General features: G+C 39.8%; 2 protein-coding genes across 5 annotated transcripts in view; one reads left to right on the forward strand and one right to left on the reverse strand.

Annotated features, from left to right (window-relative positions):
* The first annotated feature begins 14,384 nt into the window (after nucleotides 1-14,384).
* On the forward strand, nucleotides 14,385-25,090 carry CENPV (centromere protein V). Its single transcript, XM_039847465.1, has 5 exons — nucleotides 14,385-14,821; nucleotides 17,566-17,664; nucleotides 18,973-19,042; nucleotides 23,446-23,560; nucleotides 24,681-25,090. The coding sequence occupies exons 1-5, from the start codon at nucleotides 14,439-14,441 to the stop codon at nucleotides 24,803-24,805; spliced, it is 792 nt and encodes a 263-aa protein (XP_039703399.1). The 5' UTR covers nucleotides 14,385-14,438; the 3' UTR covers nucleotides 24,806-25,090.
* Nucleotides 17,951-26,726, reverse strand: part of PIGL (phosphatidylinositol glycan anchor biosynthesis class L) — an 87,261-nt gene continuing 78,485 nt past the window's right edge. For 2 of the 4 annotated variants that reach the window (XM_039847462.1, XM_039847463.1), the window contains exon 8: nucleotides 26,432-26,624. In XM_039847462.1, coding sequence (XP_039703396.1) covers nucleotides 26,609-26,624 — 16 coding nt within the window. In that variant the 3' untranslated portion in view covers nucleotides 26,432-26,608. Of the gene's footprint in view, nucleotides 18,328-23,851; nucleotides 24,004-26,431; nucleotides 26,625-26,726 lie in introns of those variants that run through there. The other 2 variants (XM_039847460.1, XM_039847459.1) reach the window with 2 other exon arrangements.

Genomic DNA, 26,726 nt, shown 5'->3' on the forward strand with positions numbered 1-26,726 from the left:
TAAAGCCCTCCATTGCATCCCTGCAGTGGAGAGAATCAAGAATTTTACTACAATAAGATGAATAAGTTCTGGTGGTCAATGTAGGGTATGGTGACTATAGTTAACAAATCTGTCTGTATACTTGAAAGTTGCTAGGAGAGTAGATCTTAAATGTTCTCACCACACACACATAAAAAGGCCACTATGTATTGGATTTCATTAACTAATATCACCATAAAAAATAAATCAATAAATTAAAATAATAAAAATAAAGCGCAAAAAAGGCTACTATGTGAGATGATGGATATGTTAAATAACCTTATTGTGTTAATCATTTATACACACACACATATGTAAAGTCATTTTGTACACCTTAAACTTACATAGTGTAATTTGTCAATTATATCTCAAAGCTGCAAAAAAAATGAATTCTACTATGGCTATTTCCTATGGTGGCCCTTGATATAGACTGTGCCCAGTTGTTCTATGAGAATCCAGCCCAGTTTGTCCCAAATCTCAGATGATGTGGCTTGGAATAAGAGTAAAAATCTCTAGACTAGATGGGCCACATGCTCATCAATGGTGAATCCACCATTAATACTATGTTTCAAAAAAGTCTTTGTTAAGCGTGGAACAGCAATGAGTTGCTCCAGGAATAAAGCCAAATGCCATAGTTATTTAAGATTGTCCTCAATTGTACCCCACACAAATATCTCACTTAACCAGTCATCTGTGTCCCAAGCACAGAGCAGAGTTGAACAACTTGGGACCTGTCCCAAAGTAACTCATCATCCAGTTAAATAGGAAACATGTAAGTAAATAACTTCAATACCATATGAGAAACACTTTAATATAGAAGTTTATAAAAACAACGGTGGCATAAAAGTCATGCTTAGCCCCAGCTGGTAGGGATGGGGGAAGTTTTACCTGGGCAGACCTGTGAGCTGGGTTCACCAAGGATGCCAAAGTAAGGTTCAAACCTCTTATCTTAGAGACACAGTTCCATGCAGGCTAATATCCATACAAGTAGCCATGGCTTCGAGGTCTTGCTGTTTATTAGGAGGTGTCCCCCAACTCACCATTGTTGGATTCTGTAGCTATGTAGAAGATAATTTTTCTGATGTCTTTTCTGCATGCAGGCCTCCTAGCCCCAAGCCAAGCAATGCAATCTAGAGTGAGCATGTTTCACTGCTGGAGAATCTAGGAATTCAAATTACGTCACTCACCACCTGTCATCCCCTTACTTCCTGTTACACCCAGAATAAAATTCAGATTCCTTGCCATGGCCTACAAGCCCAGCATGGTCAACATATGCCTCCCTTTCAACTTCAATCCCCTCCACTTTCCCTTTAGCCACTTTCATCTTGCCATGACAATCTTCCATCCATCTTGTTGGAGAAGGTCATCAAGAAGATGTGACCTCTGGTTGACCCTTGAGCTAAACCAGAGCAATCAGAGACTTCTTACCCCTCTCCTATCCTTGGAATGTTTGTTCCTTCCGCTGTTCCTCTACTAAGAGCCATTTCAAGGATGCAGCCTTGAGAGAGTAAGGTGTTATTGAGACCATCTGGACTGAATACGTGACTGAACCCAGTTAAGGCCTCTATAAACTTTTAAGATTCTGGCAGACAGGTGCAGAGGTCTACATGTCTTGCATCCATCCAAGGCAAGCCACATGTGTAAGTCCTCATGCTTACTAAAACTGCCACCTACCAATGGTCTACCTCTTTTTTGATCTTACCCTGCCCTCTGTGTACAGGGACCAATTTTGAATTTTACCCAAGGAACCCCCAAAGTTTTGAACCAATACATCTTCCAGACATGCCAAGCTCATGCTCGTCTCAGGACTTGTGCTATTCTCCTGCTTGACTGTTCTTCCCTTTTTCTCATCATTCCAGTTTCATCTCAGGAGTCCCTTCCTCAGAGAGGCCTTTGACTATCCTGTCAAGTAGTGCATTATCCTTTTCTTGCCTTCAGAGCTCTTATCAATACCTGATATTATTCAATTTATTCACATTTTTACCTCCTGTACATTACCTCTGACATTCTGTCCCAGAAGGTCAGAGACTCGGTTTTATTCGTGGCTGCCCAGAGCAATGCCTGGCACAGAACAGGTGCTCAGTGAGCATCTACTGGCTGTCTGACATAACTCCGAGACCAAGGAACTGGAAGTGTTCTTTCAGCAAAGGGTCAATCTCAGGGTTCCAGCAGAGGGCGCTGTGGCAAGGAGAATGTGGGGTCTCTTGACTATGCATGGAGGAGACCTCCAACATACACCAGAGAACATCATCCCAAGCCAGTGACGCTGTTGGTGCTGAGGGTCAGTCCCTTACTTCAAGGAGAAACATTTGGCTCTGGCTCCATCAGCCGCAGCTCTTATCTGGCTCATTGGGAGTCCTTGCCCAGCATGCTACCCATCCACTATCACCCAACCCCATACATCACAGAACAAAAGGAAAAGTGTCCAAATAAGATGGATATTTGAGGGCATGATAGTGAACAGAAGGACTTAAAGTACTCTGTCCAGAGTACTGATTGCATAAAAGGCCTTGGTGTTTGAATGGATTAATATCGGGTAGAGAAGCAGAGTCTGACAGAAAGCTCTGGCAATGTAAAAGGGCTGAATTACCAAGGGGGAAGAGTGCAGGTTCAGGCCCCAGAATGGTTCCAGAGAAACTCCAGGCATAAGAAACAAGAAGGTGTTTCTAGAGGAAAAAGAAACTCTGACCTGTTTCAAGTTTGTTTGTTTTTTTTTTTTTAAATAACAAAACCAAACATTCATTACTAGATATCTGTTGAGATGAGGGCTGAAAACAAACAGTTATGGCCACTAAACTATACCTATCAGCTCCTAAACAGACTGGAATAAGAATAAGAAAAAATATATTAATCTTCCCAAATGGAGAAACATACCATGTTTCCAAATAGAAGTACTCAGTACTGTTAAGATGGCAGTTCTCCCCAAAGTGATCTATAGATTGGATGTAATCACTATTAAAATCCCAACAGGCTTTTTTTTTTTTTTAAATAAGCTATTCTTTGAAACCAAATGAACAAAATTGGACTACTGATCTGATTTCAAACTTCTATAAATACACAATAATCAAACAATGTGGTGCTAGGATAAGGATAGACATGTAGATCAACATAATAAAATAAATAGTCCAGAAATAGAACTCATTTATTAACTACTGATTTTCACCAAAGGTACCAGAGAAATTCAATGGGGGAAGGATAGTCTTAAATGAATGGTGGTTGAGCAATTGGATACCCATATGCAAAATAAAATAAATAATAAATAAAAAAAATAAATAAATAATATGCCTCACACCATATACAAAAATTAACTGAAGATAGATCATAAACTAAATATAATGCAAACTATAAATCTTGTAAAAGAAAACATAAAAGAACATTTTTGTGTCCTTGGATTAGGCAGAGACTTCTTAATTATGACACCATAAATGTAATCCACAAAATAAAATATTGATAAATTGAAATTAATTAAAATCAATCTGCTCAAACCCTCATAAAGAAATATAAGGAGTGGCATTGGCAAATAGGACTCTAAAATCATTAAGTGCTTAAATGTTATTCTCCCTGGGAAATCTTTAAAGATTGTAGGTAGTTTGGATGGAGTTTTTATTATAATGGATAAGCACTAACCAAATATTTCTAAGACTTTAGACAGTTGTGGCTACACGTACCAACTCAGAGATCTTGCCTGGGATTTTTCAAAAGCCTCTCGATCATTTGTCTGGTCTTGCTTCTTTCATTCAACATATTTGTTAAGATGCCTACTATGTTCCAGGCACAGAGCAAGGCCCTGAAGACATAACAGTAAACAAGACAGAGTTCCTGGTTCATGGAGCTTACTTTCTAGTAGGGAGGCAGACAAAAACAAAAACAAACTTTAACATGTTAGGTAGTGATGAGTGTTCTGGAGAAAACTAAAGCAAAGCTTAGAGAGCTATGTTACAGCTATTTTAGATAGAATGATTGCCTCTCTGAAAAAGTGATTGAGCAAAGACCTACTTAAAGTGAGGGAGCCTGTCACGCAAATATGGCATAGGGTGTGGGGCAGATTCCAGTAAAAACACAACTAGGAGAAAGCTTGGGAGCTCAAGGAATGTGAAGGATGATGTGACTGGCACACACAGAGGGAAAGGGAATAGTGGGAGATGAACTGGGGCTGGAGAGAAGTACAGTTCATGTGTGGATTGGCTTATAGGTGATGATAAAGAATTTGGATTCTATTCTAATTTTGATGGAAAGCCCCCTCAGGGCCATGAACAGTACCTAGCACAGACATACGGTTTATTCCAAATCGATCTATAGATTTAATACATCTGCAATCAAAAATTTAACAGGATTTTATGGGGAACTTGAAAAGCAAATCTAAAATTTATATGGAAAGGGCCAAGAACAGTCAAGACACTTCTGAAAAAAAAAAAACAAGATATCAAGCTTTTATTACATTATAAAATTGTAGTAATTAAGATAATGTGGTTAGCCTGGGATTAATGAAACATAATGAGAGCTCAGAGAAAGAGCCATGTGTGCATAAAAACCTAATATACAAAGAATGGAGAAAGGAGGGTCTATGGTTCTGGGACAATTGGAAAAATGAAAATAGATTTCCACTGTACACCACACCCAAAACTAAATTCTGGGTGGATTTAGGACTGAAGTGTGAAAAGCAAAACTTTGTATTTTTTAGAAGGAAAGAAAAGCAAATATTTTTATGACTAAGGTAAAGAGGTTCGATAAATCTTTCATAAATTCAACTACATTAAAATTAGGGACTTCTGTTCATCAACCTATCCAAAAAAGACAGTGAAAAGACTAGCCATAAACTTGGAGAATATACTTGCAGTACGTAATTCACAAGGATCAGTATCTAGAATTGGGTGTTCAATAGAGCATTCTGCAATGATATATTCTAGATTTGCACTATCCAATAGACACTAGCAACACATAGCTATTGAGCACTTGAAATATAACTAGGGAGACTGAGTAATTGAATTGTAATTGTATTTAATTTTAATAGTCACATGTGACTAGTGGTTATATTGGAAAGCACAGATCTAGAATATATAAAGAACATAAAAGAGGAAATAAGGAGAGAATAAACCAGATTAGTAATCAGGAATATACAAATTAAAACCATGATGAGATACCGTTTCACAGCTTCCAGATACACAAGATTTAAAAAGTCAGACAATATCAATTGAACAATTGATGTAGAGCAATAGGAGCTCTGCTAATAAGAGGATAAATTGTTACAACCCCTTTGGAAAACGAAATTGCACACATGCATATCCTAGATCCAGCAATCTCTTTTCTATTATAGAAGAAAAATTGTCCTAAATCTGGCATGTGAGTGATGTAGTTCACATCCTTTTCTAGGAAGCTAGTAGCATTGCTAATAAAATATTTAAGCAATTTTATGATAGATTGTAATCATGTTAAGATCTCTTCTGAGATTAGATACTTATCTACTAAGTTGACTGTCAGCTATTAGTCAAGAGTCTAAAGATCTTTAGACTTTTTTGGTATACGATCTAAGAATGAGGTTGTGATTTATGATAAGAAATTTGTCTTTGTCCCCATTCCTGTCACAGAGCACCTAAAACCCTTGGAATTTTCTAAGTGATCAGAGTGATAAAGATGTCTTGTTATTCATAACAAGCCCTTTTTAACCATAAGCCAGAGCTTATGTTAATAAGGTGACCTATGGAAAGCCCCTAAGTTTGTGGACTGATTGCCATGGGAACCAACCATATGATTAGAAGTTTGGAAATTTCAGCTCTTCTCCCCAACCTCTGGGGAAGGGAGAGGGGGTAGAGGTTGAATTAATACTCAATGATCAATACTTTCATCAATCATGTCTATGTAACGAGGCCTCCATAAAAATCCCTAAAGTATGGAGTTCAGAGAGCTTCTAGCTGGTGAATATGTGGCGCTGGGAGAGTGGCTAGGAGAGTGGCATGTCCAGAGAGGACATGGAAGTTCTGCATCCCTTCCCGCATACCTTGCCCTATGTGCCTCTTCTATCTGGCTGTCCCTGACTTATATCCTTTGTAATAAGCCTGTAATCTAATAAGTACATTGTTTTTTCTGAGTTCTGTGAATCGATTCAACAAATTAATCATACCCCAGGAGAAGTCGTGAGAACTTTTGATTTATAGCCAAGTCAGTCAGAAGCATTGGTCTTGGACTTGTGATTGGCATCTGAAGGTTAGGGGGATAGTCTTGTGGAACTGTGTGATTTGCTGTTAATTCCAGGTAGATGGTATCAGAATTGAATTAAGTTATAGGACACTCAGCCAGTGTCGAAGAATTCTCTGGCGTGGGAAAACCGCACAAACATCTGGTGTTACAAATAAAGAGTAGAGGAGAAACATGGAAGAGTTTTTTCCTTGAAATTACCTTGTCAGTTTTACCCCTTTAGTGTTTCTATCAAGAGAGCAATCTTTGGCCTGGTTTGTCACAGGCCTTTGTTCTTACGAGACTATAATAAAACTTTGGCATGTATTCATAGCTAATTGTCTGAAAAGATTTACGTTTATATCATAGAGAATTCCTTGCACATGTACACCAGGAGATACAAACAAGAATGTTTATATCAGCATTGTTCGTAGTAGCAAAAACTGTAAACATATATAACTATCAACAGAAATGGACATTGTAGAATTCCCTACTATGGAATACTATGCAGCCATCAACTCTAACTATATTAACATGAATGAATTACAAATGAATAGTCTCATAAGAATGCATTCAGTATTATTTCATTTATGGAGAGCTCAAAAAATATGACTTAAATAACATGGTTTAATTTTACACATATGTGTTGTAAAGATTAGCACAGAAGTCAGAATGGTGGTTACCTCTTAGGGGGCAGGGAGGGGCATGTTAGGGAACATCAGAGAAATTGATAAAGCTCCATTCCTTAACCTAGTTGGATATCCTTTTTATTATTATTTGAAGTCTACCTATGTACTTTGTACATTAGTTAGTATAATAATAGCTTAAAAAATCACTTGCTGCTGTGAGAGTAGACTGGAAGGAGGGGGAAGTAGAAGCAGAGAGCTCATTTGGGGGGCTTTTGTATAGCTGCAGCTCGGGTGCACAATGAATGTGAGAAGTTCAGGGCAACCAAGGGCATTGCCCTTCCCTTTGGCATGGGCAGGGATGCCTGCTAGCATGAGTGAGTTACTTATACTCACCTTCAAATACCTCATCAGAAAAGCATAGACAATAATTAGCACCTGTCCTGTGAGGATTATTAGACAATGTATGCGAAGTGCCTCTCAACACAGCTCTTGGTGTTAAGAACTCAGGACCATCACAGAGGGCTGCTCAGGGAGAGGGGATCTTTTTCTAACTCACTCAGAACATCAGTCTGCTTGCCCAGTCCTGTGCCTGCTAGCTTGTGTCTGCCCTGAAGAGACTTGTTTGTCTAATCAGTACAAAGTTAATGGAGCTCCATGAGTGCTCCGAAAACAGAATTTACCCCTGGCATGTTGGTAGGAGTGGTGTAGGTTTTGAGATAAATAACACCAGTAGAGGAAGAAATCAGGCCTATCACATGAGCTGAGAATTTGGGTTCTCCTCCTACTCTTGAGAGAATACAGCGTGGTCAGTCCACCCTAACCTATGTCCAGTGCTTTTCCCACTTACAGGTATTTGGGGTTTCTGCAGGTCTCTGAAACCTGTGGGTACAAAATGGTGTCCATGGTGCTCTTCAGGGCATTAAGTTACTCCTTGTTGCTGCTCCTGAAGAGCCTGTATGACACAGGGACTCTTGCCCCCTAGAGGCCACTGTGGATTCTGCACACTCCCAGGCACTAAACAGAATTCTGTCTGCTAGGGACAAATCATATCTGAAAAGCACATTTGTATTGAGCACCATTATTTCCTCTCTTATGAGTCCATATTTCTAGCGGTCCTATCCCAAGTCATGGGAACTTATACAGCAGCGCTTTGTGATGCATGCCGTTGAGTCAGCTCTAGCTTCTGGCAACTTTATGAATGAGTGATGTCCACAATGTCCTGTCTTCAACAGCCCTGGTCAGCTCCTGTAAACTCATGCCTATGGCTTCTTTTATGGAGTCAACCCATCTCATATTTGGTCTTCCTCTTTTCCTTCTGCCTTCTGTTTTCCCAGCATTATTGTCTTTTCCAAAGAGCCTGGACTTTCTCATGATATGCTCAAAGTAAGACAACTTCAGTTTTATCATTTTTGCCTCCAGCAATGTTTTTGGGCTCACTTTGCTCTAGAACCCATTTGTTCATCTTTCTGATGGTCCAGATTATCCATAGAGCTCTCCTCCAACACCATACTTCAAATGAATCAAAAAGCAAATTGGACACACTATACCATTTTTGGATTCCTTATTCTTAAAATCCTATACAGATTTGCCAGGGTTTCTTGTGTTTTCCTTTTAGAGTTGAATGTTGCATCTGTTCTCCTGTGAGCGCAACACATACTGGATCTATTTCTTCACACCCTGAGTCACCAGAGACCTCATCATGTTGGTTTTAGGGACTAAACTAGAACCAAAAATACCCACTTAAAAATTATTTTAATCATGGTAAAATATACATAACATAAAATTTATCGCTTTTTTTTCATTTTTTAAGTGTTCAGTTTAATGGCATTAAGTACATTGACATTGTTGTGCAACCATCACCATCATTCATCTCCAGAAGACTTTTTATCTTCCCCCACTGAAACTCGTTATCCATTAAACAATAACTCCAGACTCTGGCAATTGCCACTCTGCTTTCTGTCTCTATGAATTTGACAACTCTAGTTACAAAAATACCCACTTTTGATTTTTGTGGGCAGGTTTTTATAATGTGAATCTCCTGCCATATTATATATACGTAATGTGCATATTATAAGGAATTCTTCTCTTTATATTTTTACTTGTGCTTTAAAATTTAGGAAAAAAATTATCTATGGTAAAATAATACATAAAATTAACTATTTTAAATTTAGTGGATTAAGTGCATTCACAATGTTGTGCAACTACCACCACTATCCATTTCCAAAACTTTTTAATCATTCCAAACAGAAACTCTATACCTATCAAACAATAAGCCTTCATTTTCCCCTCCCCTCCACCCCTGGAAACCTTTATTCTACTTTCTATCTCTATGAATTAGAATCCAGGAAGATTTAATGTCATTTCTGGTAAGGGAAGTTGCTCATGTTAGATTGGCTATAGGAGTGGATAGGTTTCCCATTGTCTACCTATGACACTTTTGTTCAGAATAGAGCTTATATTAAATAGAAGTTATGATTTCGCAAGTCTTATCAAACGTGCCCAAACTCACAGATGCTAAATAGCCAGAGATGATGAAAATACATTCCATTTAAGGGCGTAAGAAATCATATAAGATCCTGTGATAACTCTTTGAGTTAATTCTGTTTCTGTGGTTATGTTTTCTTTTTTATTTCTGATGTATAAATGTGTATTCTGTTTTCTCTTTTTTCTTTATCAGGCTTGGCAGGTGTCTATCTTATTGACATCCAGACAGGAGTAATAAAAAAAAGATACACATGTACACATATCTTGGCAAAATTCCCGAACTCCATGGGTAAGGGGAGAAAAGTAGAATATATTCCTCATACTGAAGGAAGAGGCTATTTTTAAAGAGGAAAGCAAATACAGCTAGCATTAGAATTGTCATTTGTTACAATGAAACTAGAAAATAGTGGAACAATATCTACAAAGTGAAGAGAGAAACTGCGACTAAGAGCCAAGAATCCTATTCCCAGACAAAATGTCATTCATCTTTTGGGGCAAAAGAAAGACAATTATAGACACTCCAGGGCTCATATATTCCCCGTGGATCCTAGCTGAGGAAAATACTCACATTTTAATTAAGTAATATTTATACTAGAAAATTAATTATATTAGTAATTAAGTAATAATTATATTAGAAAAGATATCTCAATATTGGGTAGATGATCAAACCTGTATTTGTACAGTGCTTTTTGTGAACAATTAATTTTGTAGTAAATATAGTTATATCTTAACTGATAACTTATTTAACAAACAATTTGAGAACTAGGCTCAGCAGCAACTCTTGTTGCTGATAGTATGGTTATGATACTAATGAGATAAGAAATACATGGTGTAAGTGTTCAGGAAGGAGTCTACCTATAGAAGATATACTTAAGAGGAGTTGAGTGTGAGGGTCAATAGAGAAGTGGGGAAGTAAAATAGCAATTTCTAAAATTTTCATCTAGGTGAAGGGGTGGGGGTGTGAGCATGTGAAATGTTTTAGGAAACATATTTATTGATCAATTTTGAAATATTACTAGAGAAATACAGGTTTGATCATAACTACCAGGTATGGGAAGTGAAACACCAACATTATGGAAACATAGATCAGAATTTCCAAATTAACAGGAGGGTAGGAAGGAAATGAAACTTTTCCAAGCCAAAACAAAACAAAAAAAGAATCAATAAGATAAGCTACAAAAAATTAATTAATGGATAGAAAAAAGCAGAAATATTTCAGTTTAATAATAATTGCAAAAGAACTAAATTCTATTTAAAAACAAGATAACAGATTGAAGTGTTAAAAATCCACTTATTAATTATTTCCATTTGGAAGTGTTAAAGAAGAGATGAAAACAGAGATAGATAGCTATAGATCATATAAATACAAGCAAAAAGAAAGCGGGAATGGGATATTGTTATCAGATAAAGTTGAAATCAAAGCCAGATACATTAAAAAGTGCTAAAAGGCTATTCTTTAATAAAAACACATTATTGTTTATGTGTAATGTAAAATAATATACTTTTCATATTTGTAATTAGAATTTATAATTATACATAATCTGTAAAGACAACCTAAGGGTTATAGATGTTTATGCACCAAACATGGCCAAATACACAAATAAAATTCATTTTCAGATGTAACTAGGCAACACAAAGCAAATCATACAAGAATTGAGTAATACAGTTATAAGTTTGATTTAACAAAAAAGAGAACCTTCTAATCTACAGAGAACATATACCCTTACAGAAATCAATTATATGCCTGGCCATAAAGAAAACGATAAGTTCCCCCAAAAAAGATTTTATAATTCAGAAACTACAACTATAGCCCAATAAAATTAGAAATCAACCACCAAATTTTTTTTTTTAAATTTTCTTGGAAATTAAGAAACAGTCTAACACTCAGATCTAAAAGGAAATCAAAATTATTAGGACAAATGAGTGAAATTAGCAAGGTCAATGGATACAAGGTCAATATAGAAAAAAATAATTGTTTTCTATATATTAGCAACAAACAATTGGAAAAATAAAAATTTTAAACACCATTTGTAATGGCAGCAAAATATCAAATATTAAGACTAAATTTAACAAAAGATATATTAAATTTATTACAAAACGTTGCTGAGAAAAATTAAATAAGATTTTTTAAATGGAGAGCATATTTATGGAGTGGAAGACTCAATATTGTTAAAAAGTCAGTTCTCTCTATGTTGATCTACAGATTCAATGCAACTCCAACCCCAAAACCCAAAATATAAAAATGCACAGATAAAAATTTCCATCTTGTATACTAGGTCCCTCACTTTTGGAGCTCTGAACTGCCAATTATAAAAAAAATCTGAATTCTCTAAGGCTACCCAAGGAAGCCCAAGCCCTATGGAGATGCTCCGGGTAAGTGCTCCAGTTGACAGCCTAATTGATCTCCCAGCCATCAGCCAGCATCAACTATTAGCTACGTGAGTGAAGCTATCTTTGATATCCAGCCTGGTCCAGCCCCCAGACGACTGTGACATCTCAGTAAAATTACATGAGAAACCCCAAGCAAGAACTATCCAGCCAAGTCCTTCCTGAATTCCTGTCCCACAAGATCTAGAGCAAAATAAAATGGTTACCTTCATATAAATGCATTTATATGAAGTTCAAAATCATGGTGATGAACTAAGAGTGGTGGTTATCCCTGGAAAGGTTTGACTGGGAGCAGAGACAGAGGATCCTTCTAAGATGTTGGAAATGTTCTATGTTTTGATCTGAGAGGTGGTTGTAAAGTTGTTCATATATGTGAAAATATTTTAGTGTGAGGTTTGGCACAATTCAAACTGAAAAAACATGAATTAGGATTTTATTTTTAAGATATCATACTATTAAGTTAGCTTGCGGTGAAAAAAAAAAAAAGTTGAATAAAGTTATTGCACACCCAAAACCCAAGAAGGCAATTCAAAAGGTGTGTGCTTGGAGGTGGTTCTATAGAATAGTGGTTAGCACTTCTGCTTTACATGTAGAAGGTCCTGAGTTCGAGCCTCAGTAAAGCTCTGGGTGCACCAGGCCCCATGGGTATGCCAGGCCCATGGGAGGAAACACCCCACCTTCAGAGATCCAGCTCTTATTTGTAGGTCAGGGGTGGAAGTAGGCGGGGATTTAAAAAAAAAAAAATGTGTGCCTGGACCAATCTGACCCTAGGAATTAAGTTGTACTTGGTTCAATCAAGGAGTAACTAGAATAATACGAAAAATGTTCAGTAGAAAAATATTCAGTAGTAGTAAAAGAATGAAGTTAGGAATATTAAATCGGAAGAACTGAGGGATTTTCATAGGAGTATGTTTGATAGCATAGAATGTCAAGCAGGCTGTCTTGTAGAAATTAATAGCTGATTCTATGATTCATATGGAAATGCACAGGACTTAGATGGGCCTAGATAATCTTGAAGAAGAACAAATCTGGAGGACTTACTTTGATTTCATAACTAAGTAATTAAGCAAGTAATTAAGGCAAAGTGGTCCTGGCATAAAGGTAGGTATGTAGATCAATGGAACAGAATAGAGGATTGAGACATAAATAGCTGGATATCTACATGAAAAAAAAAAATGAAGCTGTCCTCTACCTCACACCATATGCAAAAATTAATTTGAAGTGAATCGTAGACTTAAATATGAAACTAAAACTATAAAGCTTCTTGAAGAGAAAAATCTTCGCGACCTTTGAGGTAGGCAAAGATTTTTAAAAAAAACATGACACACACAAACAAAACACTAACCAAAAATAAAAAAAATCACAAGTTGAGCTTCATCAAAATTAAAAACTTCCGCTCATCTAAAGATATTAAAGTGAAAAGGAAAGCCGTGACTAGGAGAATACATTCCAAATTTACATATCTGGCAAATAACTTGTATCCAGACTTAAAGAACTATACATCAAACAATTCATTTTAGAAAATGGACTCTCAGAGGAGTGTCTGTGAACAGGCACTTCACAAAAGAAGAGATCCAAATAGTCAATAAGCACATGAAAAGGTGCTCAACATCACTACACATCAAGGAAAAGCAAAATAATACCGCAAGAAGATAAGAGTGCACACTCAACAGAAAGGCTAAAAAAAAAAAAAGTGGCAATACCAAGAGTTTTAAGGGCGTGTGGAGCAACTGCGACTCTCATACATGCTGGTGGAGTATAAAACGGTACGACCACTTTGGCAAAAACTGAAAGCACACATTAGTTAGAAAATTTTAAGAGAACACTTCGAATAAAACCCTAATGGATACAGATAAAGCTCTACTCAGAGGAAAATTTGTAGTCATTAATATTTTTATTATTACCAAAAATACTGAAAACAAACGAATTATGTATTTAATCCAATAAACTATTTAACGATAAGATAAAAACAATAAAGAAGAAAGTTGAAATTAAAAAGTAGAAAATACAAGTAAGAAAATGAGTAAAACAATGTATTTCTTTGAAGATAATGAGTAAAATAGAGCAACTAATAGGTTTGGAAAATATCTAGGTTTCATCGGTGGTTCTTGTGGTTTTTGGCTTTAAACTTTGGTGCTCTGTTCAACAAAATCATAATCATGTATTGTTTTATAAAATTAGAAAGACCAAGATTAAGAACTGTGATTTCCGATGCTTTGTCCAGCAGGTAGCAGGTGCCAGGCCATCTACACATATTAGTTCGTTTCAGGCGCACGCTGGCTCCTTCAAAGTAAGTACTGTCCTCATCTTGGAGATAAAGATCCCCCAGGCTGCCTGCTTAGATGTGACTGTGAATTCAGGGCTTGACCCAAGACTACTTAGGGCAGGAAGGTAGGAAGGAGCCACTTTGAGTTCAGAGGGGACGAAGGTGCCTCTGCAGGTGCTAACAGGCTCTTCGTGTCGGTAGCCGAGGCGCGAGGCGCGGTCCCGTTTGGCCTGAAGGATGCAGTTGGCAGGTGCAACCCCGTAGGCAGGCGGGCGGGCGAGCTGCCGACTCTCCGGAGTGCGCAGCCCTGCTGCAGCTAGGTGCGGTGGGCAGAAGCCCGGGTCGGGGCGGGCGGGCGCAGCGGCCCCTGGGCGCGCAGGTTGATTGGCGGGTAGGGGCGCGCGCGGGGCGGAGCGGGAGCGCGCGGGGCGGCGGGGACGCGCGGGCAGCGAGGCCTGCCTGCGCGCCAGGCTGCGGGAACCATGCGGCAGACGCGGAAAACAGCGTCCTCGGAGCCACGCGGGCAGAAACGGCCCGGGGCCTCTAAGGCCCCCGCGGCCGCCGCCTCGGCCCCCGGCGCCAGTCGCGCACGGCGCCCTACGGGCCAGGCCGGGGGTGGGAGCCGGGCGGCGGCGAGGCAGCCGTCGGCGAAGCAGCGGCCGAGGCAGTTGTCGCCGCTGGCCCAGGAGGCGGGCGCTGGAGAGCCGCCGCCAGAGCTGGCGCTGCTCCCGCCGCCGCAGCCGGCGACCCCGACGTCCTCGGTGGCCACGCTGGACCTGGGCGACCAGCGGGAGCGCTGGGAGACGTTCCAGAAGCGGCAGAGGCTCACCTTTGAGGGCGCCGCCAAGCTTCTGTTGGACACCTTGTGAGTGCTGGCCGGGCTGGGCCGGGCGCTCGAGAGTCGGCGCCACGCGGATGCCTCTGGCGCGGAAGTCGGGCTCGCCAGCCCTCCCACCTCGCGCCTCTGCCTGCTTGAGGGTTTGCGGCAGATTTTGTTCTATGTCTTACGCATAATGTTACCGCCGCGCTTTCCCCTAGTGGCACCATGCTCGTTCCTCATTCTAACGGTTGCGCAGCTTGTCTTTAGGGCTATGCGGCCTGGACTGGAGTGGGGCTTCTCCCTGGGGAGCTTGGGGGCGCCGCCCCGGAGCTTGTGGAGGGACACACAGCGTTCTGGGACACGAAGGGTCTTTCCAGGGGACAGCCATCGTGCTCGGGACGTTGTCTCTTGTCGTGGCGCGCAAAGTGTGCTGGTGCCTTTCCCAGTGAAAAGAAGATAAATCCCACGACTATCCTCATATTTGAGTCGCTCTTTATATTTGAGCAGGTGTTTTTGGAGAGATGGTGGGAGGGAAAGGTAGGGAGATGACAAAAACTTGTATAGTTTCTAACCACTGGGAGACGAGATCCCGTTATTCCAGGCGCTCGCTGTGAGGGAGCGGGTTGATAGGGAGGGGAGTCTGTGCAATCCCGGAGAGGAGCGCGCACAAGGAGGTGCTGGGATTCTGGAGCGTGGTGCAGACATCTAAGATGCGGGCGGCTTTATGTTCTCCACTGCTGATTTTTCTGCGCGCCGCACTCTCCTCTGCGCTCCCCCAGCTTTGGTACTGCAGGAATAGAACCCCCAGCTCCTTAGATGGCCGTAAGAGAATTTCAGAGTGTCCGTGATGTTAGAAATAGGCTATTAATGTTATCTCTGGCAAGACCTGCCTTGTTATCCCAAAATGTGATCGCTCCCTGGAACAGTTGTGCTACGGAGTACTTTAGTACCCTAATAATATCTCAGTGTTGATTATTTTATGACTTAAAAAGAGCAATCAAAACCCTAGAAAAAAAAACCAAGAACAACCTAACAATGGCCTAACAACCTGAAGATTAGCCCTTTTCTTGAACAAAAATGATCCTTTGTCTTTTTTCCAGAAGAAATGCTCTCAGGATAAGCCTTCTCAGAGATGGAATATTTGGTTTTCTCTTTGCTTCACCTTTCGATTTATCATCTTGAATTATAAGATGAACTTTTTTTTTCTTATATTCATCAAACATTTTTAGCATCTATGAGCCAGCTACTGCTAAGTGTAGGGGATTATAAAGGTCCTCAGAAATGTAAAATTAAAATCCGAAATAAGTTTTTACTTTAAAACAAACCGATGAATGGTTAAGAAAAAGATTTTAAAGTTTTGACATAAAAAGATGAGAGTTTTTTTACCTATCAGATTGGTGTGAGTACATATATTCATTAAGAAACCAAAACTCATAAAATTAAGTTATATGTAAAAGGAATATATAATTCTGCACTTTTTTTTTGTTGTTAAAATATTGTTTGGAAAAAAGTCTGGAGGAATATATAGCAAGTAGTTAACTGGATTCCTATGGTTGTTAGGATTATAGGAGATGTTCATTGTTAACGTTATCAAATGCTGTAACATTTGAATTTTTTACAGTAAGCATTGTATATGCAGAAAAAATTAAATACATTAAATTAACTGATTCAACTTGTAAAGAAACATCATAAAACATTCAGTCTTTAAATAAAATTTTTAAAATTATAGTTGACCTACAATATTAGTTTCAGGTGTGCAACATAGTGACTCAACACTTATATACCTTATGATACGATCATCCCGATAAGTCTGTCACCGTATCCTCTGTTACTGCATAAAATTATGATATTATTCCTGTGCTGTACCTTAATAAATCCCTGTAACTTACTTATTTTTTAACTGGACATTTGTACCTCTTATTTCTCTTTGCCTTTTTTACCCATCTCCCCACTTAGTCTTAATAACCAAATAAATGCAAATTAAAAATGTGGCAAGCTATTTTTCCTATTATTGCTTGAGAAGGTACAGTGAAATGTTTTCTCATTCATTACTGATAAGTGTTCAGCACTTTTGGAAAACAATTCGATGATATGTATCAAATCGTAATAATGTTCAATTAAGGGCCTGGCTTATATATAAGTTTTAAAAGGATTAAAATTGTATGTAATATGTAAGCTACATATATGAAAAATACAGGAGGGGAATATAGCAAAATTATAAGAGCCGTTGTTACTTTTTCAGAAGGCTTTTCTGAAGCCCCAGACTTTGTTGGGTCCTCTTGTCTTTCTTTTTCATAGCAGCCTGTACTGCCTTTATCGCAATTATTTAAATGTTATTTGGGTAAATTGTTTGATGGCTGCTTACGGTCAGTAAGTCCAGGAAACATTTCTGCTATGTCTTGTTTACTGCTCTCTTTCTGGTTTAGTGCACTTGGTTTGCGAAAATTTTTAGTAAATATTTGAAATGTAAATAAAAATGTTTGAGTGGTGGGATTAGGATCCCCACCGCCACCTCCCTTTTTCTCAGATTTTTGGAATGCTTTCTTTTGCAATTTAACAACCTATAAAAAATGGAAAACTGAGAACTTGTGGACAAAGAAGGCACTGAATACATTCTTTTATAAAATTGACGGTGCCTCCTCAAAAGCAGAGAGGCATTTGGTTGTCATGTAGAGAATTTTGTCCATCTTGCTTCTTTATTTCAGCAAGAGAGAAAGCATGAGCTCTGCAATAAGGGCCTGTCCTACCAGTTAGAAATCCTTATCTTTCTGATTTTCTCTTTCATGTAGCGAGTACCAGGGCTTGGTGAAACACACAGGAGGCTGCCACTGTGGAGCAGTTCGATTTGAAGTTTGGGCTTCAGCAGACTTACACATCTTTGATTGCAAGTGAGTATTTTCTCTTCCGAAGTTGGTTTAAAAGGACTTACACAAGTTAAAACACAGTGCATCAACATCATCTGGGGAGTTGGAGTGTAGATAAAACAACATTGGCCACGAACTGATAATTGTTGGAGTCAGGTGCTCAATACATAAGGGTTCATTGTTCTATTCTTTTTCCTTTGTGTGTGCTAGAAGTTTTCAGTAATAAATTTTTTTTAAAAGATGGAGGCTAAAAATAACTGAGTCTGGTCGTGTGTGTGTTTGAGAGAGACAGACAGACAGACAGACAGAGACAGAACTCACTTGTACAGCATGGCCCCAGGTGACACAGATCAGGGTCTTCGGGCTTGTGCCTAGCTGAGTCACCCCTGAGACTAATTCTGCTGGTGGATGGGGAGAGTGGTTAGCTGGAAGTGGTTTAGGCTGGGCACTGAGTGAATAACCTTGGGCAGAGTCTTCAGAGTTGGGGGAGGTGGAGGGTAAATGAGTGGAGAGTGTGTGCACTTGGAAGCTCACCATGCTCCAGGCCCTCTTGCTCCACTTCATTCTTCCAGATGAGGCAGATGGTATTGCCAGAATCTGCACGGCCTGCTTTTTAGCACCTTCTCTGGCATTGTAATAGAGCAAGGACAAGCTCAGGATTCTAGACCTTTTGTTCCTAGGTGGTACCTAAATTATATATGGAAAAAATATCATGGAATTACTCAAATGAGGAACTGACAAGGCTACTAACAGTGGAGTCCAGATTGGAGAAGCACCATGGATTCTGTACTAGAAGATTAGAGGATTCTCTAGTTAGAGGATTCTATACTAAATTAGAATTTTTTTTCAAAAGTGGACTGAAAAAAGGGGACTTAGAATTAATTCCAGAGGCAGTAATCTTAAGGACCTGTTTTACTTGGAGCTAGGCTGCCTACGAAGTGCAGATAGGAAAGAGGGAAACGTAAGTTCCTTTTCTATTTTTGGTGTGGATATCTCAGAGACATGAGAGTGTAACTATGCCTGATACTTATTTTCTAAATGACTCTAGAATGCAACGGTTCACTTCATTGTAATGAACTGGGTGTGGGCAGCAGAAACGTGGTTCTGTTGGTCCGTGTTTTCCAAGGGATGCATGGCCCCAATTGCTGGCTGTGGGACCTGTAGGCAGAGACTCCAAGTGGCTAATCTTTCTGCCTGAGCTCCCCATTCCCTGGATGGTGTTGAAAGGAGCTTCACCTCTGTGGTCTCACAACATATCAGGTTGGGCCCCTTGGGCACTTAGAGGGTACAGATGGCTGTTGACAGTCTGGGACTTGCTCTTTCTTTCTGTAGCTGCAGTGTTTGCAAGAAGAAGCAGAATAGACACTTCATTGTTCCAGCTTCTCGCTTCAAGCTCCTGAAGGTTAGTGCTAAGAGCGGGGTTGAAGATGCAGAACCCACTGGGGAGTCCCTGACTTACAGCATACCCCTGTAGAGTGCAGGGGCCAGGGAGCACAGCAGGGCTTTAATTTTCCTTGTCATCCAGGATTTATGTTTATTTTTAAAAGGTTATATTATTTTTTCTTTTTCTTTTGGATGCATATTCGATATTACTGTGGAAACATTTTCAAATGCAGAGAATTAAAAAATAAGTAAGATCACCCAAATCCTATCATCCGAAGGTAACTACTGTTAATATTTTGGTGTATATCCTTGTGCATTATTTTCTACACAGAGAAATATATCTAAATATATATTACATGTTTTTATCAAAGTAGGATACCTTGCTGTTTTATAACCTACTTTAGTGTTTTTCATGAAAAATATATGGCACAAAATTTGAAAGGTACAAAAGTACATATATACAGTGAAGAGTTTTCTCTCTGTGTAATCTCATCCTCTCCACACCATTTCCTACTTTATTTGTACTATTGTTCCTGTATCCATAGCATATTTTGTTATATGACTCTACCATAAGCAATTTTCTAAATTTGAACTTTGATGTTGAGTGCAATTTTTTCCTAATTATTAACAATACTGTGATGAACCTCCCTGAGTATAAATCTTTGACAATTTAGAAGTTTTTTCTTTAGGGCCAATTTTCTTAGAAATGAAATCTCTGGTCAAACAATAGAAACTTTTTTAGGAAGACTTTCAGCACATTATTGCTTTTATGGCGTGGGGCTTTCATTCCATCCTTGGTTCCCCTTGGTTGCTCCCACTGTGGTCTGACAGACCTCTCTGTGCTTTGGTGTAATGCTATTTCTATGTCTGTCTCCTTTACTAGATTGTGAGGGTCTCCACGTACCACCTTTGGTCACGTCTGACCAGCTCTTGGCCTTGTCGGCTTGGCACTGAGTAGGCATTGAGTGTCTAGGAGGAAAGACTCAGTGAATGCATGCATGTGTCATGGTCTTTCCTAGGTAGTGAGAGTATTATTCTGAGGTACTTTGGGCCAATGTGTTTCCTTTTCTTTGTCTCCTCTTTGATCCTCCATGTGACTGTCTGGTAGGGGAGGTGGGACAGGTGGGCAACATACCTGCCCCTTGTCTTTCCCTTAATCTCAGAAGACTGCCAGTGTGCTTTCCTCAAGTGCTTGCTGGAGGCTGTGGCCCCAATTCACCTTTGCTCCTGAGCACCCATGAAGACACCACCAGGTGCAGCCTTGGACTCTGAGGTCTTGATATTTTTTCCTTTATTTTTTCTCCTTAGGACTGCTTATCAATGCATTTTTTCTGGTGCTCTAGAGTACCATTCTTTTCTTTGGCTCCAGACCATTGAAGAAGCAATATTCTGCTTGTTTGCATGCATGTATGTATGTATGTATGTATGTATGTATGTATGTATTTATGTATTTATTTATTTATTTATTTTTAATGGAGATATAATTGACATATAACATTATATTAGTTTCAGGTGTACAACATTGATTCATTTTGTGTGTGTGTGTGTGTATTTTAATTAAGTACAAAACTTATTCATTCAACAAGTATTTATAGGGCACTTGTGTGCGCCAGGAACTGTTTCACTGAAGCCCAGCAATTAACAGGTCACACAAGGCCCTTCTTGAGGTTAACATTATAGGTGGGAGACAAGAAAAGTAAATAAGAAAAAATCCGATAGTGCTGTGTAGGGAGTTAAAGTCGAACAGTATGATAAAAGATAGCTGGGTGGCTTATTTAGATTGGTTAGGAAAGGTGCCTCTGGTGTTCAGATCTGAATGATGAAGATGGGGGTGTGTGGGCAGGGGGAGTACCTCAGGCAAAGAGAACACACAGACCAGAGGGCTTAAGGGGCACAGATTTGGTTTGTCTGAGTTGCTGACCAATGGCCATTGAGGATGGAGGGGGGTCAGTGTGGTGGTGAAAGAGTGGACCGGGTTGGGGTTGGAGAGAGGCCGGGGCAGACAAGGAGATAGAGTGTATTCTTTGTATAGTGTGAAGTTTGTGGAGGACCTTAAGCAGGATAGTGACAAGATCTGCTTCAGTGTTTTAAAAGCTCACCGGAGAGTGGGTTCTAAGGAGAGGATCTGTTCTAAGTGCAGAGATGGGGATAGCTAGGAAGTTGTAGGGGTAGGTCAGGTGAGAAATGATGGATCAGGATGGTAGCCATGGAGATGGAAAGACAATCGGAGATATGTTTTGAATAGATAATTGTACATAAGTTTTGAATATGTTTTAGAACAGCCTGGAGGGCATGTTGAACAGATAGTTGAGCCTCACTCCTGATTCTGTGGGTCTTGGGATGGGGAGAATAAGAATTTACATCTCTTACCCTTCTCAGGTGATACCGCTGGTCTTGGGACCACATTTTGAGAAGAGTGAGCAGAACTCTGTAAAGAATTGGGTGTGAAGATGAGGAAGAGAGAGAAGTCAAAGTTACATTCACAGTGTTGGGTCTGAGCAACTAAGTGAATAGAGATGCCAGATCCTGGGGGAGAAGTAGGTGAGGGTACAGGAATTAAAGAGTTCTTTTTTGAAAAAAAAAAAAATCAATAGAAGATATCTTTTGGACATTCATAGAGATAGGAAGTGGGCAGCTGGATGTAAAGTCTGGAGCTGTGGAGAGATCAGAGGCAGAGCTACCAATTTGGCAGTTGTTGGCATATTGATGATATTTAGAGCTATGAGCCCAGGTGTGGTCAGCTGGGTAGAGGGTGTAGCCAAAGAAAGGAGAGGGTAGAGAAGAGATCCCCAGCCTCACTAGCATTTATAGAAAGCCCTGAGAAGGATGGCCAGTGGGGAAAAAGGGAAAAACAGGAGAATGTGGTGTCCTCAGAGACAAATGTTTCAAAGTGGAAGGAGTGGTACTAAGAGGTTAAGAACAAGAATCCAGTGGTCAAGAGAAGTGACCATTAGATTTGTCAACATAATGGTCATTGATGATTTCTAATGGGGCATGAAGACAGAAGAAATGACCAGAGAGGTTGAGTACATAGCAGTTTGATGATGACAGGCTATACATTTTAGTGGGGAGTAGGGGGCTGTGGTCAGGTTGGTGGATGCACAGATGATGAGGGAATAAGGTTTGAATGTCACTGAGTGACTTCTGGTAAGGAACGTGGTAGAGTGTGAGGCAGCTCCCAATTCCTCTTGGTGATTTCTTGGGGGAAGTGTATAATGAAATAACTCTGGATGGTTAGGGACCACTTGGCAATTATTCTTTGCTGCTTCTCTGGTGAAATGGCTGTGGGGTGAGAAGAGCTCTGAAGGCCTTTATCTCCCCGACCCTTCACTCACACATACACACATGCACGAGCACACAAGTATATTCCCTTTAAAAAAATAGGAATGATACTGTGCTACACAAATTGTTTTATACTTTGCTTTTTCACTTAACTTTATAACCTTTGAAATCATTCCATGTTAGTATTTGTAAGTAGAACTGCCTCATTTTTTTAAAAGTTGCAGAGTATTCCATTTTATGAGTGTCCACGATTGCTTTAACTAGTCTTCTGTTGATGGGCATTTTCAATTTTTCCAATCTTTAGCTGTCACAAACAGTGCTACAATATCTATATACATATGTTATTGGATACATAGGGAATTTTAATTGTAGGATAAATGTCTGGAAATGGAGCTATGTTAAAGGATATGTACATTTAAATTTTGCTAGATGTTGCCAAATTTTACCAATTTATATTCCCATGACTGATACATACTCATCAATACTATGCTAACCAACTTTTTTATTTTTGCCTACCTGACAGTGAAAAATATCTCATTGCAATTCATAAGTGTGACCATCATTTCACAGGTCAAATAGCAATTTCTTTTTCCTTTTCACTCTTTGTTCATGTCCTTTGCCCAATTGCCCATTTGTTATTATCTGTTAAGGAAATTAGCCTTTTGTCTATGATGTCTGGCAAATATTTTTTTCTTAGTTTGTCCTGTGTAGGTGAATTCAAATATAGTCAACCGTTTTCTTAAGACCTTGAGTATTCCTATTTGGGGACACGGAGAGCCAGTCCCTAGCGTGAGCTGTCTCCCCTTTTAGAAAAGCTCTGGGAAACAGGCATTTTCACTCCCTGATGTTGACAGGGCATACTATCTTGCCATGGATCAGGGAAAGCCTGAGGCTGAGTTTCTCTGTGCATTTCACTGAAGAGAAGGCATGAGTTGTCACTCTTTAGACTGACATGTCTCCTGGCAATGTAGATGGATCCCTGTCCTAGAGAAGCCTCTAGTCTCTGGAAGATTGGATATGTCCTCATAATCTTGAGAGCTCTACAAAAGGGCTTCCTAACCCATTGATAAAATTTGTTAAATGACAAAAAAAAAAAGTCTCTTTGCAATAGAGAATATCTATTTTTCTGTTTTCCCTTAGGGAGCTGAGAGCATAACCACATACACGTTCAACACGCACAAAGCACAGCACACCTTCTGTAAGAGATGTGGCGTGCAGAGCTTTTACACTCCCCGCTCAAACCCCGGTGGCTTCGGTAAGTGAAGGGGCTGGCCACAAGCTCAGGATGGACACAGACATGCCTGTGGCTGCTCTGGGTAAAAATGAAGGCTGGGAAGGTGGGCACTGCATACCTGCCTTGCCTACTGCATGGCGGGACCTGTCCACATACATGTTTTAGAAGAACAGGGCTCTTCACTAGAGCTCTTTTCAAATGATGGGAGACTGGCTCTGGTTATTCAGATACCAGCCAGACCCTGATTCTCATTTACTGATGCTGCCAGAGCTGACATTGAGGGTTAGGGAGAGGAGAGAGAGGAGATGGGTCTGTGGGGGTGGTGGAAGGAATTTTAATGATGATGGTGCTTAAGGTGTTAGAGAAGGCAAGAATGAAAAGCACTGATAATGCCATTTTAAAAATTCAGTTTCTTCAAAACAAACAGAAGGTCTCCCAAGCCCCTCTTCAGGTCCTCCTTGGATCTGGGGAGAGAAAATAACCTTTAGACAGTTGTTCAGAATGACACCAATTGTAGTGGGAATTAAGTGGAAAGTAGCGTTGAGGATGTTCCTGAGGAATCTTGTTCCTGGTATAGATGCAGCCTCCAGAGCTGTGGTGGGGCAGCTGTGGCTGTGCTGATTCTGTGCCTTATAGTTGGGGGAGGGCATGACATCACCTTCCCACTTCCTGCCCCATTTCCTTAGCTGTCCCTGTTTGTTCCTGGGGTGTCACATGGAGACTCCTTTTTGCCAACCTCAAGGCACAGGAAAGGCTTTTAGAAAGTATAAATTCTTGTACAGCTGGAGAGGTATTTAATGTTTAGAAAGGTAGCCACTTAAGCCTTACAAAAGGCCTGTGAATTATTCAGGCTGTCTGTCAGAGATTGCACTAGGCTTGAGTCTTTATACCCTTTTGTACTCTCAGCTTGGTATTGATTGATGTCCGGCCTTGGCCATCCCTGGTTCAGGAAGTCTGATTTCCACCTGAGAGATGAGGAAAGTAAGCTGAGAGGCTGACATTGTAAGCTATAGTGTATCATGTGGAAAGTCTGACATGCAGTACAGTGATGCTTGCAGGTTTGGGTTTGTCCAAGAGTCACTGTAGCACTTGGTCTTACTCATACTTGGGATCTCCCTTTCTCTGTGCCATTTTCCTCTAGGAATTGCCCCACACTGCCTGGATGAGGGCACCGTGCGGAGTGTGGTCATTGAGGAATTCAATGGCAGTGATTGGGAGAAGGCCATGAAGGAGCACAAGACCATCAAGAATATGTCTAAAGAGTGAGCTCCTGCTTCTCCCTTTCTGAAAAAGGAGGAATGATTGGGGCCAGCAGATTTGCTGTCCGCTCTGCACCTCAGTGGTGTTCATGAATGTGGGTGACTCAGGCTACTAGTGCCGTTGGCCAGCGACCATCTCCATATCTGCAGTTTGCTCCAGCTACCAGTTTCTTTAGGTAGCTCTTTGTCCTCCCTCAGCCCAGATTTTGATGTAGGCTAGTTGACAACCTTCTTTCTCTTCCCAACTTTTGTGTGATCTTTTAGAAAATAAATATTTTTAATATTAAAGTGGTTACTATGGTTTATCATTTTCTTTTCCCTTTGATTTTGCTTCTGAGGCCAGACAATAGCAGATATTTATAGAGTGCTGTTAAGATTCTTCAACCAAATTGGGAGAGAGAGATAAGAAGACAGATGAACAGTTATTAGAAATGTAAGAATGTGAATGATTACAAGCCATGTGAGTTGTAAAGATGATATGAGCTCTAGGAGTTCAGAGGAGTGAGAGGGCTGATCATGGAAGCCTTAGGGAAGGTATAATTTTTTTTTAACTTTATTTATTTTTTTAACGCCTACAGGACCTGGTCTTCCTAGGTGGGCTCCCCTCCAAGTACTAACCAGGCCCGACCCTGCTTAGCTTCCGAGATCAGACAGGATCAGGCTTGTTCATGGCCGTATGTGGGGAGGGTATGATTTGAATCTTTTTTTTTTATAAGCTAAATCAGCTTCTAATTTTTTAAATTGTAGTAAAATACATATAACAAAATTTGCCATCTTAACCATTTTTAAGTGCATAGCTTAGTACATTTAAGTACAGTTAAATACATTTACGTTGGCGCGCAACCAATTTCCAGAACTCTTCTTATAAAACTTAACCTCTATACCCATTAAATGCAAATTTGAGTCTATTTTTAAAGAAAACAAAATTCAAGAAGATAGAAGGGAGAAGTAACTGTGAACAAAGGTATGGATGGGTGCATGCTAATGCCAGGCTGAATTGGAGACGTGGTGGGAAGAAGTAATAGAGGAGACCAGAAACATATATTGAAACCAGATTGTGGATGGTCTTGGGTGTTAGGCTCAGGAGTTTGGCCTTTATTTTACAGGCCCTTGAAGCCCTGAACAACTTTGAACAGGATAAGGAAAGCCTAGTCTGTTATGCAGTCTTTGATGATTCCCTTGTCCCGCCTCTGTGCTTCACTTTGCTGCATAGTACAATTGGATTAACCTTCCCAAAGCATTCTTTTCATTACCAAATACTGAGTATATATGTAATGGCAAATGCTTAATAAATATTTGCTCTTTGCTTTAGGAAAATCAATCATGAAATGATTTTTGAGGTAGACTAGATAAGGAAAAAACAAAGGGAGAGGAAATTGAGTAGTTCCCCCTCATCCGTGGTTTTGCTTTCCGTGGTTTCAGTTACTTGCAGTCAATCAGAGTCTGAAAATATTAAATGGAAAATTCCACCTCTCTTCATCTCATCAGGTAATCACTGTATCATATCACGAGAACAGTGAGTACAATACAATAAGATTTTATTGCAGTATAATTGTTCTATTTTATTATTAGTTATTAATCTCTTACTGTGCCTAATTTATAAATTAAACTTTATCATAGGTATGATGTATAGGAAAAAACAGTATATACAGAGTTCAGTACTATCTGTGGTTTCAGGCATCCTCTCGAGTCTTGGAATGTATCCCCTGAAGATAAAGGGGGACTACTGTACAGATGGACTGGTGTTCTGCGTGGTCACCACCTCTTCCGAGTAGTTAACAGCCTGTTGGCTGACAGCCACGTTCAGACTTTAAGGTTGGAAGGAGCTGGTAAAAAATTATGCAGGTAAAACATGAGTATATTCTGATATAGTGAGTGTCCCCTCTGTAATATCTACCTTGCCAATTGTAATATTATGTAAAAATACA

Source organism: Pteropus medius, unplaced genomic scaffold (genome assembly GCF_902729225.1).
Source record: "Pteropus medius unplaced genomic scaffold, Ma_sr-lr_union100, whole genome shotgun sequence".
NCBI lineage: Eukaryota > Metazoa > Chordata > Mammalia > Chiroptera > Pteropodidae > Pteropus > Pteropus medius.